Raw genomic sequence first — 17139 nt, forward strand, 5'->3', positions numbered from 1 at the left:
AACAAGACAGAATAAAAAAGCTTTAACTATTTTAATCAAAGCAGTGACAGAAGGATTCCAAAATACAAAACTTTAAGAGAGATCTTATTTAAGAAAGGAGAAAAATTGTTGGGCCTATTTTAATAATAATCGATTTCATTTTGTTTCTTTGGTTTTAGGTCCACCTTTGATGCTAAGCTCGACCGCTCTTACTCTTCTCCCAATGTCGTATTCGGAGTTTTTTGGGGCTTCTGGATTGGAATTCCTGATTGGAACTACTGAGAATGTTTGTATGCTATAGTTAACTTTAAACGCTTACAAATAATACCAAGCGAACATTTTTTCGGGTCCGCGCCTGTTTCTTCGTTTTATAGATTGTTCGGTTCAACAGACCTTATCTCATCCGCTCGCCTCGGACCGATAGGGGCAAGTCTGGTGGCCCAGCTTCTTTTATTGTTGAAGCGTGTTTCGCCATCTTAAAGTAAGCACAGCCTACATACATATGTACAAACATTTGTGTAATCATGTCCGTGGAACAGCTTGGGAATTAACAAAACAAAATAATCAATTATAGGCAGGCTTTTTTATACTTTGTCGTTTATTATACCCGTTACTCGTAGAGTAAAAGGGTATACTAGATTCGTCGGAAAGTATGTAACAGGCAGAAGGAAGCGTTTCCGACCCCATAAAGTATATATATTCTTGATCAGGATCACTAGCCGAGTCGATCTAGCCATGTCCGTCTGTCCGTCTGTCCGTCTGTCCGTCTGTCCGTCTGTCCGTATGAACGCTGAGATCTCGGAAACTATGAGAGTTACAATACTGGGATTAGGCACGCAGATTCCTGAGATTCCTGCGCAGCGCAAGTTTGTTTCAGTAGAGTGCCACGCCCACTCTAACGCCCACAAACCGCCCAAAACTGTGGCTCATACAGTTTTGATGCTAGATAGAAAATTTTAACTGAAATGTATTGTTCTCATCAATACCTATCGATTGACCCAAAAAAAAGTTTGCCACGCCCACTTTAACGCCCACAAACCGCGAAAACCTGTGTCGCCCACAATTTTCATGCTAGATAAAAAATTTTAACTGAAATGTATTGTTCTCATCAATACCTATCGATTGGTCCAAAAAAAAGTTTTCCAGGCCCACTTTACCGCCCACAAACCGCGAAAACCTGTGACGCCCACAATTTTCATGCTAGATAAACAAATTTAACTGAAATGTATTGGTCTTGTCAATACCTATCGATTGGTCCAAAAAAAAATTTGCCACGCCCACTCTAACGCCCATAACGCTTAAATCTGTATACCGCCGGTAGGTGGCGCATTTTAATCTCGCTTTGCTACTTGCATATCCCTATTTAGCTGAGTAACGGGTATCTGATAGTCGAGGTACTCGACTATAGCGTTCTTCCTTGTTTTTAATGAAGACATACTATAATTCTTATATAAGAGTTACTTAAATTTGAATTAAGTTGAGTTCAATTTTTAGCCAATAACGAGGCGGAATAAGAAATTTTATTTGTATTGTTTCAGCTTTCTGGTTGGTATAGCCGTCCAATTATTATAAAATCATAAAAGTTTTAATGAAATTTTAAGAAAATATAGAACTAAGTTTACAAGCTACTAAATCTTACTATTTTGGTATTAATTTTCTGATCGTTCTAATAGCAGCTTTTTTGATATTGTCGTCGGATTTCAATAAAACTAAGTAGTAATTATACCCGTTACTCGTAGAGTAAAAGGGTATACTAGATTCGTCGGAAAGTATGTAACAGGCAGAAGGAAGCGTTTTCCACCCCATAAAGTATATATATTCTTGATCAGGATCACTAGCCGAGTCGATCTAGCCATGTCCGTCTGTCCGTCTGTCTGTCCGGATGAACGCTGAGATCTCGGAAACTATGAGAGCTAGGCTATTGAGATTTGGCGTACAGATTCCTGAGCTTCTTACGCAGCGCAAGTTTGTTTCAGTAGACTGCCACGCCCACACTAACGCCCACAAACCGCCCAAAACTGTAACTCCTACAGTTTTGATGCTAGATAGAAAATTTTAACTGAAATGTATTGTTCTCATCAATACCTATCGATTGACCCAAAAAAAAGTTTGCCACGCCCACTTAAACGCCCACAAACCGCGAAAACCTGTGACGCCCACAATTTGCATGCTAGATAAAAAATTTTAACCGAAATGTATTGGTGTCGTCAATACCTATCGATTGATCCAAAAACAAATTTGCCACGCCCACTCTAACGCCCATGACGCTTAAATCTGTCTACCGCCGGTAGGTGGCGCATTTTAATCTCGCTTTGCTGCTTGCATATCTCCATTTCCCTTTGAGTAACGGGTATCTGATAGTCGAGGTACTCGACTTTAGCGTTCTTCCTTGTTTTAATATCCTAATGTTATCTTTTTTAGGTCTATATGATGTATTTTTTCGACCCGAACCGATAAATTCTCGAGTAAAGGAACTATACTGGACGGAGCATATCACACACCGCAGACGCAAAGCGTCCTTAGTACAATTCGCATGCCAAAAAGCAAAAGGGAGAAGATGCACAGAGAAAAAATCTGAGATTGAGCTCACGACCGCAAGCTTTTAGGGCAGACACACTAACCGATAGGCCAGCTAACCTTTTGGTAAGAAAGTGGCAAAAGTGGCCACATGAAGTACATTAGAGAGGTTACGAAAATACAAATATTTGCAGACTGTCGTCCAACCTCTTTAAGAGCAAATCGATCTTAAATTAAGAATTTTGTTTTTAAATTTGGAAGGGTTTTTTTTCCCTCAGTGTGGTCTTCTCCCGCTAATAGCTGACTTGCTCTACACTGCAATGGTCACCCCCATTCTTCTATAAAGGTCCATCGTTTGGTGGCACTCCTTTAAAAAGGTGTGGAATCTAACGGATCTACACAAGATACAGCTTAGAACGAAAAATTTGAGAACGAACGTTCTTAAAAATGTTCCGAGTCGTACTTGAAATTTTTAATACGAACGTTCTTGGAACAAGAGTTATTCGTACTTAACTTTAAAGCGCAACACAAAAGCATGCACCACAAAAACATTTTTCCATGGTGGTTCGGCTGTAAAAGCCGTCGGGACTATGACATTTTGTAAAGAAAGGACCTGAGTCCGAATCATCACCGGGGCTGTTCCTGACTTTAATTTATTGATATCTCGGAAACTATCCACGATAAAGAATCTCAGATTTAGATTCCGTAGCCTTGTACGCAGCGCAAGTTTGTTATGTCACGCCCACAAACAGCCTAAACCTGTGACGCCCACAATTTTCATGCTAGATAAAAAATTTTAACTGAAACGTATTGGTCTCGTCAATACCTATCGATTGATCAAAAAAAAAAATTGCCACGCCCACTCTAACGCTCATAACGCTTAAATCTGTCTACCACCGGTAGGTGGCGCATTTCAATCTCGCTTTGCTGCTTGCATGTTTCCATTTCACTTTGGTCCCTTTAGCTGAGTAACGGGAATCTGATAGTCAAGGTACTCGACTATAGCGTTCTTCCTTGTTATACGCGTTACTCGTAGAGTAAAAGGGTATAGGGGCCGTCCATAAACCACGTGAACAAATTTTAAGCACTTTTTGCACCTCGACCCCTCCTCCCCCCCTCGTGGAAAATCGTGGACTTTTGACGAACCCCCCCCTCCCCCCAAAACTGTCCACGTGGTTAATGGTCTTAGTCTCGTCAATACCTACCGATTGACCCCAAAAAAAGTTTGCCACGCCCACTCTAACGCCCATAACGCCTAAATCAGTCTACCGCGCACATAACCATATATTGCGATCGCGGGCAGGTGGCGCATGTCAATCTCGCTTTACTGCTTGCATATTTCCATTTCCCTATGGAAAGGCTGGAAAAGGCGATAAGACGTTAAATCAAGCTAATAATTCCCAATAGCCTAGCTCTTAGAGTTTCCGAGATCTCAGCGTTCATCCGGACAGACGGACAGACGGACATGGCTAGTTTGACTCGGCTAGTGATCTTGATAAAGAATATATATACTTTATGGGGTCGGAAACTCGTCCTTCTGCCTGTTACATACTTTCCGACGAATGTAGTAACCCTTTTACTCTACGAGTAGCGGGTGTTAAAATCGGAAAGCTGTGTACATACAATGCTCCCACGGCAACGACCTGCAAGGATATAGAATCTTCGATTTGCCAAAGCCAGCTTTCTTTCTTATTTAAATGATTTTTATAAATACACAAATAACACTGAGTTAATCGGTAATAGAAAAAATTCTATCTTCATTCTTTTTGATTATATTCGCCTCCACTATGGGGTTTCTCATTTTATTGTGTTATATTGGTGACAATGGTAGATCCAGTAATGTAGTGGGGGGGTTTGTTAGATATAAAAAAAAATTTGTTGAGTATATTTCATTAAAATACATTTTACATATACCTAACCCGAGTGGGGGATTTGTTCTCCAAATACCCAAATCAAAATAATTGAGGTCTGATTAAAACGCATTGTAGAAGTTCATAATATAATATTTTTCTCTATATTTTCATTTTTAATTAATCATTTTCGATTCCATTCCCTCCGTTTTGGTTTTTCTTGTTAAAGTTTAATATTCAATTTCTTGTTTTGTTTCGGCTTGTTCGGTATGTATCTATAATAATGTGTTATAATTAAGAATCGTCATTTCATCTAAATATTTCAGTTATAATAATTCAATACAATAATCATTAATAATATGCGGTTTTCTTTAATCGATTTCTTTTTTTCGCCATGTTTGTTAAATTTGTGTGTGACTTGCTGCAGATTGTATTTCGATCCGTTTGTTTTGTATGGATTTAATTGAGTCTGGGACCGAATAATTGGGTCGTGGCAATTTTTATCAGCTTGAGTTTGATTATTTCGTGTCTGAGATCGGCAATCTCCTATGACTCGCAGCTTACTGTACGTTCAAGTATGGAAATCAGAGTTCTAGGAAAGCTAAAAGCAAGTTTATGCATATATACTTGTGTCTATATATGTATATACGTGTTTATATATAGTCTTTCTAGGTATTTTAATCTCGATTATGCTGTGGCAGTGGCCCAAAGTAAAAAAGCCTCTTAACTAAATCAAGGTTCAAACTTAAAAATAATGTGTCAAATTACGTATTTTGTTTAGCTGCTTCCCCTTAAATAATTAATCTTTGTGATGTGAGAAATAAATGCAGAAGTCCCTTTAGGTGCGCAATTAAACATAGCTTGATAGCACTGATTGTGTCACTGATTAATATTTGGGTTTTGCTGCGATTTGTGTTAGGAACTTCTTAGCAAATTTACGACTCATGAAAATCATACGAATGAAAATCCGTTTACCCAAAAATGCACAGTGATTAATTTGTCACTGAATCAAAGACATTCATTGATTTGTTTCTAGCTTTTGTTTTCCTTCGTTTCTTTTGTTTTTTGTATATTTTTTGTAGCTCAGTCTTTTTACTAACAATTTTCGGTTGTTCGTGTTGTTTTTTATTTTGCTTTTTCATGCTGTAGATCTTCGATTTTCAGTGCTGTTTTAATTTATGATACCGCTCATATTTCGCGTGAATAATAAAGAGTTTATTTATTAATTTTTGAATCGTTTGCTTTGAACCAAATCCAAAACTTAACGAACTCCGAATTGGAAGTTATGTAAAGGAGGTTTCTGTGGAGGAATGAGAAGATGAGGGAACCGTTTTGAACGAACCGTTACCGATCCGAATTGCTTGGGGAGATCTGGGTTCAATTTTTTGGGTGCCTATAAGCGGAATTAGGAAACTCAATTCATACAGTTTAGATTGCATTTTTGTTCTTTCATTTAAATGGCTTGCTGTTAGCTCTATAGTTGCTTGGAAGTACCGTTTTGTGTCTAACTTTCGTAACTTATTTGGTTAAATATTTGTTATTCGCTTTGGGCTTTTTATTAAGTTCGTTACTCATTACGATCTTGCGCTACATTTCAACAATTTAATTTATCCTTACGTATTTGTAACCGCTAAAGAATGGATAACATACTCGTGGCTCGTATGCTCAAACATCTCTTCAGAATTGTGTGTGGGTGAGATGCTTTTTTTTTGGGAAAAACCATGTGCCTTCGGTTCATTTTGTTTGAGTTAGGGATCTGAAATTGTTTTACTTGAATCAAGGAATATTTATTTGGTTGATGAAGTATTTACAAAGTTTTCGCATAATGGTATTCATATAGGTAATGCATACGATAGGCTTGTTGCGTTATAAAATCTTAACATAATTATATAAATTGAATTCATGAACTGGCTTAACTTTGTTTCACTTATGGCCTTCAAGTAAGTAAAATGCATCGATTACGTGTCAGTGTGTGTTTGTATTCATTCTATATGCATTGAGAGCTGGCTACTTAGAAATTATAAAACCAAACGGAGCCGGGTATCGTACAGAGTTAATACGCTTACTCTAAATCCGCTCAGTAATCTGATTTCCATTATCAGTAATAGTTCGCTTGATTTCACAAAACATAATAATACATTTCATATGTAATAATCAAGATGTTGGTAATTGTCTTAACCTAGTTAGTGGGTATTTATACTGTAATGCCTGCTCGTAATAATATCTATCATATAATCTTTTATGTTTTTGTTTCATATATAATTATATTTATTTTATGTAAGAAGCACTTGAATATATATCGTTTTTAATGAAAAATTAAAATTTGGGTGTGTCGCGTCTTGGATTGTTTTTATTTTGGTATTTGGGTTCTGGCTTTCTGTTCTAATTTTAAATGTTGGTTGTTCTTTATAGTTTAATAAGTTGCTAATTAGCAAATACGAATGCGCTCGCTACAATCTGTAGGTAATAATTGTTTTTGTCTTATTCGGAGAAAGTTAAAAATCGTTTTCATTTAGCTTATAATTATCTTTAAAGTATCATCAACGACGGCGCTTCGTCAATCCCAATTTCTGTTCTTTTAAAAAAGTGTCTGAGTTGACTTATCTCACAAAAGTTTGCCCTTTGCTGAAAGTTTTAAGAAATTTAAGATGATTTTTTTTTGCGTTAGACTCTGCTTTTTGTTAAGTGTTTTTAATAAAATACTTTTCTTAAATAAGTTATTTTTTGAGTTTATTACTTCACTTTTTGTTCATTTTTCTGTTTTTTATTTTAAATTTAAAAGCATTTCTAGAGAATCTCTCTTCTAAAGTATCTAGTAAGTGTATGTATATGGGTCATCTATATTTATGTATAAGTATATATTCATGGATTCTCTAATCTTCTTACTGTTGTTGCTGATTTATGTCTGTAGGCATGATTTACTGTAAAACCTTTCAGTTGCAACCTGGCTTCAAATTACATTTGCATGTTCAATTTTGCCTTGTATATTGAATAATCGGTTATCGGCTTTCAGTTTCCTTGTATATATGTAAATGGTAAAGTGTATAAAAGTTAATGATCTGGTTCAGTTAATACTTGTATGCCATTGTATAAGTAGATGATGTAGATCTAGAATTAGTTCAAAACTCTAGTGTATTCCTAAGTTTTATCCATCTGCAGCTACTTTATGTGTCTGAATCTTTGCATTTATTTTTTGCTTATACATTTTAAGTGTTTGTATTGCTTTCAAAGTACTCGACACGGTTATCTTAAAGAAGAAGATAAAAACAACAAATTTAAAAACTAAATAAGCAGAAACAGAAAATAAACTGCTACATACGTTGTAACGCAGTTCTATACGTTAGTTTAAAATATAAATATTTTCATATACGAATAATTAAAAATAAGGATAAATAACTCTGAAAAATAATCATTTAATCATTTGTGTCTTTGGCTTTCTAAATGTAATTGCATTCCTTTTACTTTGTTTTTTCGCTCTTGATTTGTTTCGGTTGTATACATTTTTTCAAAAAGTAAAATTGCATATCAAAAGCATTAAATTGCAGCTGCATAAAGTATATATTAATTAATATATACGTTTACGTTTGTGTGGGCTTTTATTTTAGATCTACCGTCTGCTATGTGGTTTCGTTTTATACATTTGCTTTGATTTAGATATTTCTACGCTTTTTAATCGTCTTGCAACGCAATTTCCAAGTTTGATCGGATGATTTTAATGTTTCTCATACAAAATATTGAGTATCGATTAGCTTAGTCTATTTCTAATATACTCTATTACGTGAACAACATTAGCAATGCCCCTAGTGAAAATATTTTCAAAAGTTTTGTTCCGCCCTCCGGCCCAATCTATGATACAAACCCTATGTGGTTAGGCTAAAGTTTACTTTAAATGCTTTCACTAAATTTTGATCGATCACTGCACATGAAATTTGTGTCCCTCATCATGCATATATAGGTATATTTGTATATATACAAAGATAGCGAGTTCTGTTCTCAGTAAAGAACTATTCTGAATCATTGCAAACAATAACAACTAAACTCAAGGTGGGCACATACCCAATTATGGCACATATCGCACATACTTTTTCTGTACAGATCGGTTGAATAATGCGTATAGTCCTGTACATAATTTACATTTTCCTATAGCAGACTGAAGCACTGGAGTCTGAAGTACTATAGCTTAAGGCTCTGCAAATTAAATTGACAATTGAAAAAGCACTCGATGGATTCGATTTTGAAAGGAGCGCTGCATAGCGGTTGACAGTTGACTTCCAGATCCAATTCTGAATGAATTTCGAATGCAATTTCCTTATATTTTCCCGATTTCTTACGGCTTAAAACTAATTTGTTTGCCTTCCTACTATTTCGGTTATTCATTTGTTTTGTGTAAATCAGTAATAAGCGTTTCGTTTTGTTTTCTCATCTTCCTCAACCATTTATGCTTTTTAAATTTTTTCTATCTTTACTTTCTCTGGGTTAAATGCAAAAAATCTTGTAAATCGTGTATACTCTATGTGAATAAGATTTACTTAGATTACGTTACGTCTTGACCATCTTTAGGATTAATATATACAACTGTTAATTTCTTTTAATGGTAACTAACAATATCATTTCTTAGCTTTAATTTAGCGTAGCCGCTTCTTTAAACCGTGTCTATATAATCAAGTGGTATATATTGAGTCATATATACGTATGTTTTGTTACTCTTGTGTATACTTAGCAAATCTGGGAATAGTATAAAGGCTATATAACTATAAATTTCGTGTATAACTTCTCTGGCTTTATGTGTGTAAGTAAGACCCGATCCAGTTCTTATCGCTGATGAATGCTTTCTTCGATTGCTACTTGTAGTTTAAGGGAGGGAGGAAGGTTGGGGGAGGGATCATTAAGCCACATTTTATAAAATGCATTGAAACTTTGGAACTACGTCTTGTATGCTAATTAAGGTAGTAAATGGTAACTTCTTTAGTTAGGGGGATCACAGTTAATACCATTTTTAAATAAACTAATTGTTTTTCACAAATAAATCGAACATTTGGCGTACGCTGCATACAATACAATTTGTTCAAGTTTAACTAATATTTAAAACAAGTTTATTACTTAAACTAAAAACGAATTGTATAAAACTAATTAAAATATTTGTTTAATAGTTGAAAGTTTAAAAATTATGCACTCCCCTGATTTTAGACTAGCGTAAAATCGGTTACATTTACTACCTTAATATCAATATCCTGCCTAAGTAAACACATTTTTAAGCCATTTTGTTGTTCAAAGTTCACTTTTCAGGAAAACGAAACGAGTTCCAATGCAGACAGCACGAACAAATGTTTATAGTTTTTTAAAAAATGAAGTTGTATTCCACTTTCTTTGAGTAGAAGTACTTTTTCTTCTGATCAGTGGCTTGTTTGCTAGTATATTTCATTTTCGTCCCAGTCGACCGATTGCAGGACCAGTTTGTCCAGCTCCTTGGAATCGCCGGAGCTGCTGTTGCGCCTGCGCCGTTTCCTCTGGAGGTGTGCCCACTTCCGGTTGAGCTGGGTGGCCATTTGGGGGGCGGCAAACATGGCCGCTGCCGCTGCACTCAGCTTGGTGGGCGTTATGGCGCTGCTGCCGCGGTTGGTGGTGCTTCCCGAGGCGGTGGGCGTGGCTCCGCCTCCGGCAGGACTCATGCTAAACAGCTCTCTGTTGCCAAAGCGAAATCTACGGGGCGGCGGCAAGGGTGGCGATGTGACAAGGTGAGGTGTGTCGTAGGGCGGAGGCGGTGTAATCATGGCCAGCGATGAGGTGTCTTCCAGGTCATGCTCCTCATCCTCACCGTCCTCGTCATCGAAATGGAACCTGGCGTCGGAGTGGCCTTCGTAAAGCTCGTATGAGGGCGTCTCCGCCAGCGGCGATTGCGGTTGAACTGGCGTCACCGGCATGGACTTGGCATATGTCCTGCCGATCATCGGGCTCCTGGCGCGTGGCTGGGCTGGGGGCGTGGTCGGACCAAGGAGCGGATGCGGGTGCGGTTGCGGAAGCGGATTCGGGTGTGGGTGTGGCAGGGCGTGCGTGGACTGGGCCTGGATGAGTGGCATCGATTTGGTGTTGCATATCAATCAATCACGGTAGATATAGCTGCAGTTCTTGGGGCTCTCCTGCGGACTGGGACTGCTGGATGGCGGGGCCGGACTGCTGCTGCTGTTGGACATTACGGGTGAGGAGCCGGAGCTGGAGTGCGGCTGCTGTGTTTGCTGTTGCTGCTGGGGGCTATTCGAACGGTGTTGAGTTACTGCAAAAGCCGGAAATAACTCGAATTAGTTGCGAAAATCCGACTTGGCATGGGTGCTTGGGTGCATGTTGCATCGATGCTTGGGTCAGGACGCTAATGGAGGCTATGGAAATGAATATTTTGAGACAACATTGAATCTGCTGCAACATGCACATAAACACTCGCACACACACAGAAACTACTGGTACACGTATCAAATAATATATCGATTATGAAAGGAAAAGTATATACCACATAAAATAGGAAATAAGATGTACTTTTTACTTTAAGAATAGTTAAAACAAAAGATTTCGATTTCTGTGATAGTCCCGAGAAATATCCGACCCATTCGGGACTCAAGTACAGATCGACCAGAGAGATATAGAGGGGCAGAGTCCTGGCGATAGATAATAGTCGTAGGTACTTTTAGAGTGAGTGTCTGTGTCGGTGTCTGTGGGTTCTGTTGGCCAGTCAAATCGTAACTCTAACTTAAGAATCTCAGGTTTTAAACTTACCAATGCCATGACGGGGCGGCTGTCTTCTTGCGCGACCAAGACTTCTGTTACGTGTGTTTGTGTTGTTTACAGCCTATGGGGTTGGAGTGTTTATCAATTTCTCTTCTTTTATATTCAAAATATTGTTTTTTGAAAGTTACACATGTCAATGTTGAAGAAAATAAAACACAAGAAAGTAAAAATGCTAAATTGATTCAATCTAGGGAAAAACGTTCGCAATCAATTTTTGATCTCAAATGTTGCAAGGCCAGGCCAATTTCAAGAAGTATTTTAAAGGTGTGGTTCTATGAACCCGAATTGATTTAAATTTGTGTACCGTTTTGTTTTGGATTTCTCAAGTGCTAATGCAATATATTCCAATTACTTTCTGGTCTGCACTTTTAAGTGGGCAAGCAAAAAACGAAAAAGATTGTAGCATATACCATATAGAAACGAAAGCAAAATAAGTACGTGTATCATGGTGGGGTAGTAGTTTATTATTACCGGGATGTATTATATTTGTGTCTTAATTATCAAACGATTTTTGTATTGCACACACACAGACACGCACTTTTATCAATTTGCTTCACGGATTTCGGTATAATAAGTTTATGGGTTTGGGGTTTTGGCGCCCATGCAGAAGAGTTCAAGCGGTTCAAGAGGGTCAGTGTTGGGGTAATATGTCATATCTAATCAAACAACAAGCACACACACCCTCTCAATCACGCAGAGGTCAAACAAAGGTTGAAGGAAGCGTTGGCACTGACGATTTGCGAAGCGAGTTGGGCGCGGGATGGCTGACTGGGCTGGACTGACTGAACTGGCCTGATTGACCGACTGATTGATCGATAACCTTTTTAGCCATTCGAAAATGTGTAATGTTGAACCAAAAGTAACGGTGAGTGAAGAGAGAAGAAGATAGCAAGCAAAGCTTCTGCAAAAGTGACTATATAACTATCAAAAAATTAAAACTAAATTTGCAATAGTGCTCCAAATTTTAAATATAATTAATGGAAAGAGAGATAGAAATTGGGGAGATTTTGAGAAATTACTTTTTGCCTATGGAATTTCGGTTTAGCTCGTTGTGAAGAGAGCTTCCGTATTGCAGCTTTTGAGCAAAACATTGTCCAGATTAATAAGAATAGCAAACGCAAGCCGACCATGGAAACATTTCAACCAAAAACGAAAAGTAAAATAAAAAAAATTGAAACTAATGTGAAATAAATAAACTCAAATGGCTTTAGTTATAAATAAGTATTTACCATATTTTGGGTAATTAGTCCCTGACTGGTTTCAGCCGCCCCACTCCCGTCTCAAAGGTAAACCTAATGTAAAAAAGGGGAAGAAGAATAGAGAATAGATAGAGATAGATTTTTTGTGTAGTTTATGGTATGCAAAAGTAAGTATCGATAGATAGAGTTTCCCGTTGAGTTGAAGTAGTATTAAGAATGTAAATGTACAGAATGCTTAGATAGGTGGAGGGGTATAGTGGAAGCCCTGCAAAGATCCAATCCCACTTGGTTCGAACGATTGGTGTATTTCCAGATTTAAGACAGAACCCCAAAATATTAGCGTTATGGAATGGGGTGAGTAATGAAGATGGTATCTTAACATGCGCTTTATCATGAATTAGAGAAAAAATGGGTTATATTGTAATTTGATGTTTGGCGGTCTCCCAATTAGCAGGAAACCATTTTTTTTCAAGGAAATACAAAATTTGATTTAAAAGGATTATTTTAGGACAGTTAGCATTATGACACACTTCCGCGGACAATTCAGTTCTATCCAGTATTTTTATATGATGTAAAACAATAATGATTTATAAGTGGAAAAAATATAAGTGAGCATGCAATGAGTTTAAAAATAAATAATATTAGTACAACGACTTCATCTACAACGTTAAAAACAACATGTATGAGGGTTACAATATATAAGAGTGATGCGACTTTAAGCTATATACTTTTTAAAAAACAATTAGACGACGTGGCGGCAAAGAAACCCGCACACACTCGTACGCACTAACACAAAGATAGAAAATGTGAGACTAAGAAATACACCAATCGACGATTGTGTGAGGAGAGTTCAATCAAATACAAGCGCAGCACAAGGACTCTCGATGGACGAGCAAGTTAGTTAACTAAGGTCAATAAATGTCGAACAACATCGATAAGAGCGCAATGGTTACGGTTAGAGATTAGTTGTAGTACGATACGATAGTCGGAAAATAAAAATAAATCGTTCTGCTCGACCAGATCGTTAAGCAATAGTGGCACAACTCACCTTCTTGACGCTGCGGGTGGTGGAAAATCCATCTCCGCGCCTGTAGTTTTCGCCCTGGGAACACCATAATAATATAAAAGCCTTATTTAAAATCCAGCAAATCAAAATACTCACCATCACCTGGTGGGAACGTAGGGTTCCGAAGTTGTCTCGACCGCGATACGATTGCTGGGTGTTGTAGCCATCGGGTTGGAACTGGAAGAGGGTCTCCGAGTTGGGACCCTGGTGCATTTGGTGCATGGGCGGCTTGCGCAGCGTGTTCTTTGGCGAGTGCATCTTGTTTGGCGGCGGCGGCTGGGGCAGAAGCACCGGTTCTGCGTACGTCACCTCTTCCACCTGAGGCAACAGCTTGGGCTCCTGCTGGATGCGGCAGGACGAAGGGAAGCTGGGCCAGAAAAACGTATTAAATATTTTTCGAAAATTTATTTACGTACGTAAAATTCGAAATTCTTAAATAAAGCTATAACCAAAGAAGAAGAAAATACGATAAATAAAAAAATAAACAATAATTTTTTGGAATTATTTTCTCATAATTTTTGCAACCGTTTTTGTGATAGCTATAGGATATAGTAACCCGATTTAAACAAACTTCATTCAAAATTATAAAGTCGCAAAAGAGGTCTGCACCCCAAAGTAGGAAAGAAAATGATCAATCATGATTCGATATTTTTTAGAAGAGCTTGTTCCGATTTGTACGAGTATAATACTATAATACTAATACTGTAAAGGAAATAAGGCTTTTGGGAAAATTTAAGACTGAGAGACTAGTTAGCGTAGAAACGGAAAGACGGCTATCGATCGTTTTTTCAAACTTAAAAGCATGGCTAACTTTTAAATTATGATACTGTAGGTTTTTAAAAAAGCTAAAAGTCGCCCTGATTCTTATTGGACTTAAAATTTCTTGTTCAGGTGGATGGAGAAAAGGAGTCAAAGCGTCTAATCTCCGCCGGTATACCCAAGGCAGTGTACTAGGCCGGACTCTGAACTCACTTTAAACACAAGATATGCTAGAATCCTGCTGATATGCTGTATAGTAGTTGACGATCATAACGTACTCATCGCAACATACGCTGGAGTCGCATGCGTCACAAGACCACAGAACTGACCAGGAATTTCTATGCTCAGGTAGAAACCCACTTCAAGGTTTAAGAAGAGAAACGCAATGATGGTCAGGCGGACTGTGCTTTAACAGCCTCCAGTATGTCCCTGCTTTCTCGCCGAGAAATAAGCTCCCATTGTCGTCCAATAATGTTCGCATAGACTCGAACAACCCCATTTTGAGCCCAATTTGGAAACAAGGGTTAAACGTCTACGACAAAACGTCTAGAACTAACCTTAATAAACTTGCTCAAAGAAAGCCCATTGATCAATTTAAAATGCTAATCGGGGGGTAATGAGAATTAGAGCACTTACCTATTGACATTTTGCCGCTGCTCAAAATATTCGTACTCCGTGTCGGGATACGGCAGATTATCGTCTTCGTCCTTATGACATCGGCGACCACAAAAGTATCCTGTAAAGAAGCCAACCAGCAGCGAGAAAATTGAGCCGGCCAAGACGGCCATCACAAGGGTTTCCACCGTGTACTGGGCGTTGATAATATCTGCAGAGATTTGGGGACCTTCGGTTAGTGCAATTTCATAAGTCGAATTTAGTTCATTTCGCATTGATACATTGTGCATTAGGCAAAACATTCAACAAACATTTAAAATCACAACAAATATGTAACCGTTTTTTCGGTTTGTTGTGTCGGGTTTCAGGTGGGTCGGTTTTTGTTTCAGTGTGGGGTTGAATGGAGATTGGTCCATTATTGTAACGACATCAATAAACATCCAAACATCGAATTTATAACGCACGGTATAAGGTTGTTGCACGGTAATTGTTCAAAAAATAATAATGAATGAAACGAGAAAAACATGTTTAAGAATAGTTAGTAAAGTTGTACAACAACGAGGATAAAACTTATTTAGTTAAAGGTATGGTTAAGAAATTATAAATATATTTTATTAAAGTTTTGGCAAATATACAAGAAGCACAGACAGGCAAAGCTAACAACAATGCATATGGTTAACATTAATTAAGATTAGTTTATAACCATATTTTTATATGTAACAGGTAAGATCTTATGATCTTGCTTAAAATAAAAATTTTATAAATAAAAGAGGGCCAGAAAATATTTATTAGGGTTGGTTATTTTATCTTTTCTATAATTAACGGCGAATTTTTCGGAGCGATGGTATCAATACTTTCTCAATTTTATGGCAAGATCGCCATATTTTGTAGAACAAAAAGTCATCTAAAATCTGAATGGCTTGAGTTCGAGCCCACGAAGAGTCAACTTTCCTTTTTCCCCTTCTCGAAATTTTTTTTATTGAATTTGTGAACCATTTGTTATAATAGTAATAGTAGGTAAAATTTTAAGGTTTTTGTCTTAATTGGCAAAAAAACATAATTTTTTGTCATTATTGAGAATTCTCCCAACAAAATACAATTTGAACCGTTTTTGCACGTCGATGAGCGGCAGTGTGTTCGATTCTCGCAGAGACCATGAAGGTTTTCTCAAAAAGTAAGTTGTTTGATTTTTAAAAGAATTTTCCTCATTTATTGACTATTTTTAGTTTTCATAATTCTAATTAGCAATTCCACAAGATGAGTTGAGCGGCCTAATAATAACCTCTAAAATCATGGTAAACGGGACGCAAAGTCAAATAATCTTAGACAGATCCCAGAAAAAGTTACAAAGTTCCTCGGAAATGTTTGCAGAAATCCCTAGCAAGCAATCCCTAGTCCAAGCCCCATTTAAAAAAAAACTTTGAATTTTTACGGCAGTGGCCCTTGTTTGTAAGCGCTTTACCTTTAAAACATTAAAAACATATATTTACGTCGCTGGCTTCATTTCATGTAATTATAATCTCGTAAGGATGTAGGCAAAGATCTTTTCGCAAAACATCGACGTCACAGAGATGCCCAACGCCATAAATTGGACGTAGCGCTCATAAAGGCCACTGAGTCCGAGTTTCAGAGAGAATTTCATATTGAGTGTAGTATTAATCTCATAGATCTAAGATACAGTTTCGCCTTTGAGCTATCTATCCGAGTCACTACCACATTTACGTATGAAAAATGTTATGAATCATTTGTAACATGTGAGTAAAATTAAAAGAAAAAATGAAAATGGCGTCCTTCGTCTTGGTTTTCATTTAAAAATAATAGTCGAAGCTAGTCTGCAAAGGTATAAAAACACTCCCATATATAGTGAGTATATAGGGGTAACGGAAGTACTGTCTTCCCGAAATCCGGGGCTGGCAGTAAGTTGAAGCTCAAAAAAACAGATTCGCTTAAAAACAAAGTGCAAGGCAGCGGTTACGATGGGACAACAAGCCGGCAGTCGAAGTTCAGGGAATCCCAACAAAATGAAAATGTGATTTGCAAGGTAGACAACACAGAGAGCAAGCAAAGGTCGAAGGTTGCAAAGGAGGTGGGCGAAGTGACAAGCAAGTACGTGCGTAACACAAAGCGAACGAATGCAAAGTAAATATGATAAAAAATGTGCAGGAAAAGCGTTTCGGTAAATCACCTTCAAAGTTCTTATCAATATTGTCGATGATTTCCTGATCCTTGCTCTGGCGCCGCGAATCCAATAAGTCCATGTCGTTGCGGAAGCCCTTCTGCTCCCCTGCGTTGGCATCCTTGGAATTGATTTTGCCTGTACGGGAACAGAATAGCGTTAATCTTGTCTTCTTTGGCCAGTCTGCGTGGCAAAACTTGG

At 37.6% G+C, this 17139-nt stretch overlaps 1 protein-coding gene and 1 long non-coding RNA gene across 4 annotated transcripts in view; both read right to left on the reverse strand.

Annotated features, from left to right (window-relative positions):
• Positions 1-12: 12 nt before the first annotated feature.
• On the reverse strand, positions 13-573 carry LOC139355180 (uncharacterized). Of its 3 annotated transcripts, none has more exons than XR_011605912.1 (2): positions 299-573; positions 13-230 (listed from the first exon to the last, which is right to left on the reverse strand). It is a non-coding gene; the product is annotated as an uncharacterized lncRNA (long non-coding RNA). The 3 variants fall into 3 exon arrangements; XR_011605910.1 differs by having other exon boundaries at positions 13-244; XR_011605911.1 differs by having other exon boundaries at positions 13-254.
• A 4845-nt stretch (positions 574-5418) lies between these two features.
• The window catches only part of Sema1a (semaphorin 1a), a 233220-nt gene continuing 221499 nt past the window's right edge, over positions 5419-17139 (reverse strand). Inside the window, 6 exon segments of the mRNA XM_070999542.1 lie at positions 5419-10617; positions 11112-11184; positions 13371-13424; positions 13485-13755; positions 14784-14991; positions 16948-17076. Coding sequence (XP_070855643.1) covers positions 9755-10617; positions 11112-11184; positions 13371-13424; positions 13485-13755; positions 14784-14991; positions 16948-17076 — 1598 coding nt within the window. The 3' untranslated portion in view covers positions 5419-9754.

The sequence above is a fragment of the Drosophila suzukii genome, chromosome 2L, assembly GCF_043229965.1.
Source record: "Drosophila suzukii chromosome 2L, CBGP_Dsuzu_IsoJpt1.0, whole genome shotgun sequence".
NCBI lineage: Eukaryota > Metazoa > Arthropoda > Insecta > Diptera > Drosophilidae > Drosophila > Drosophila suzukii.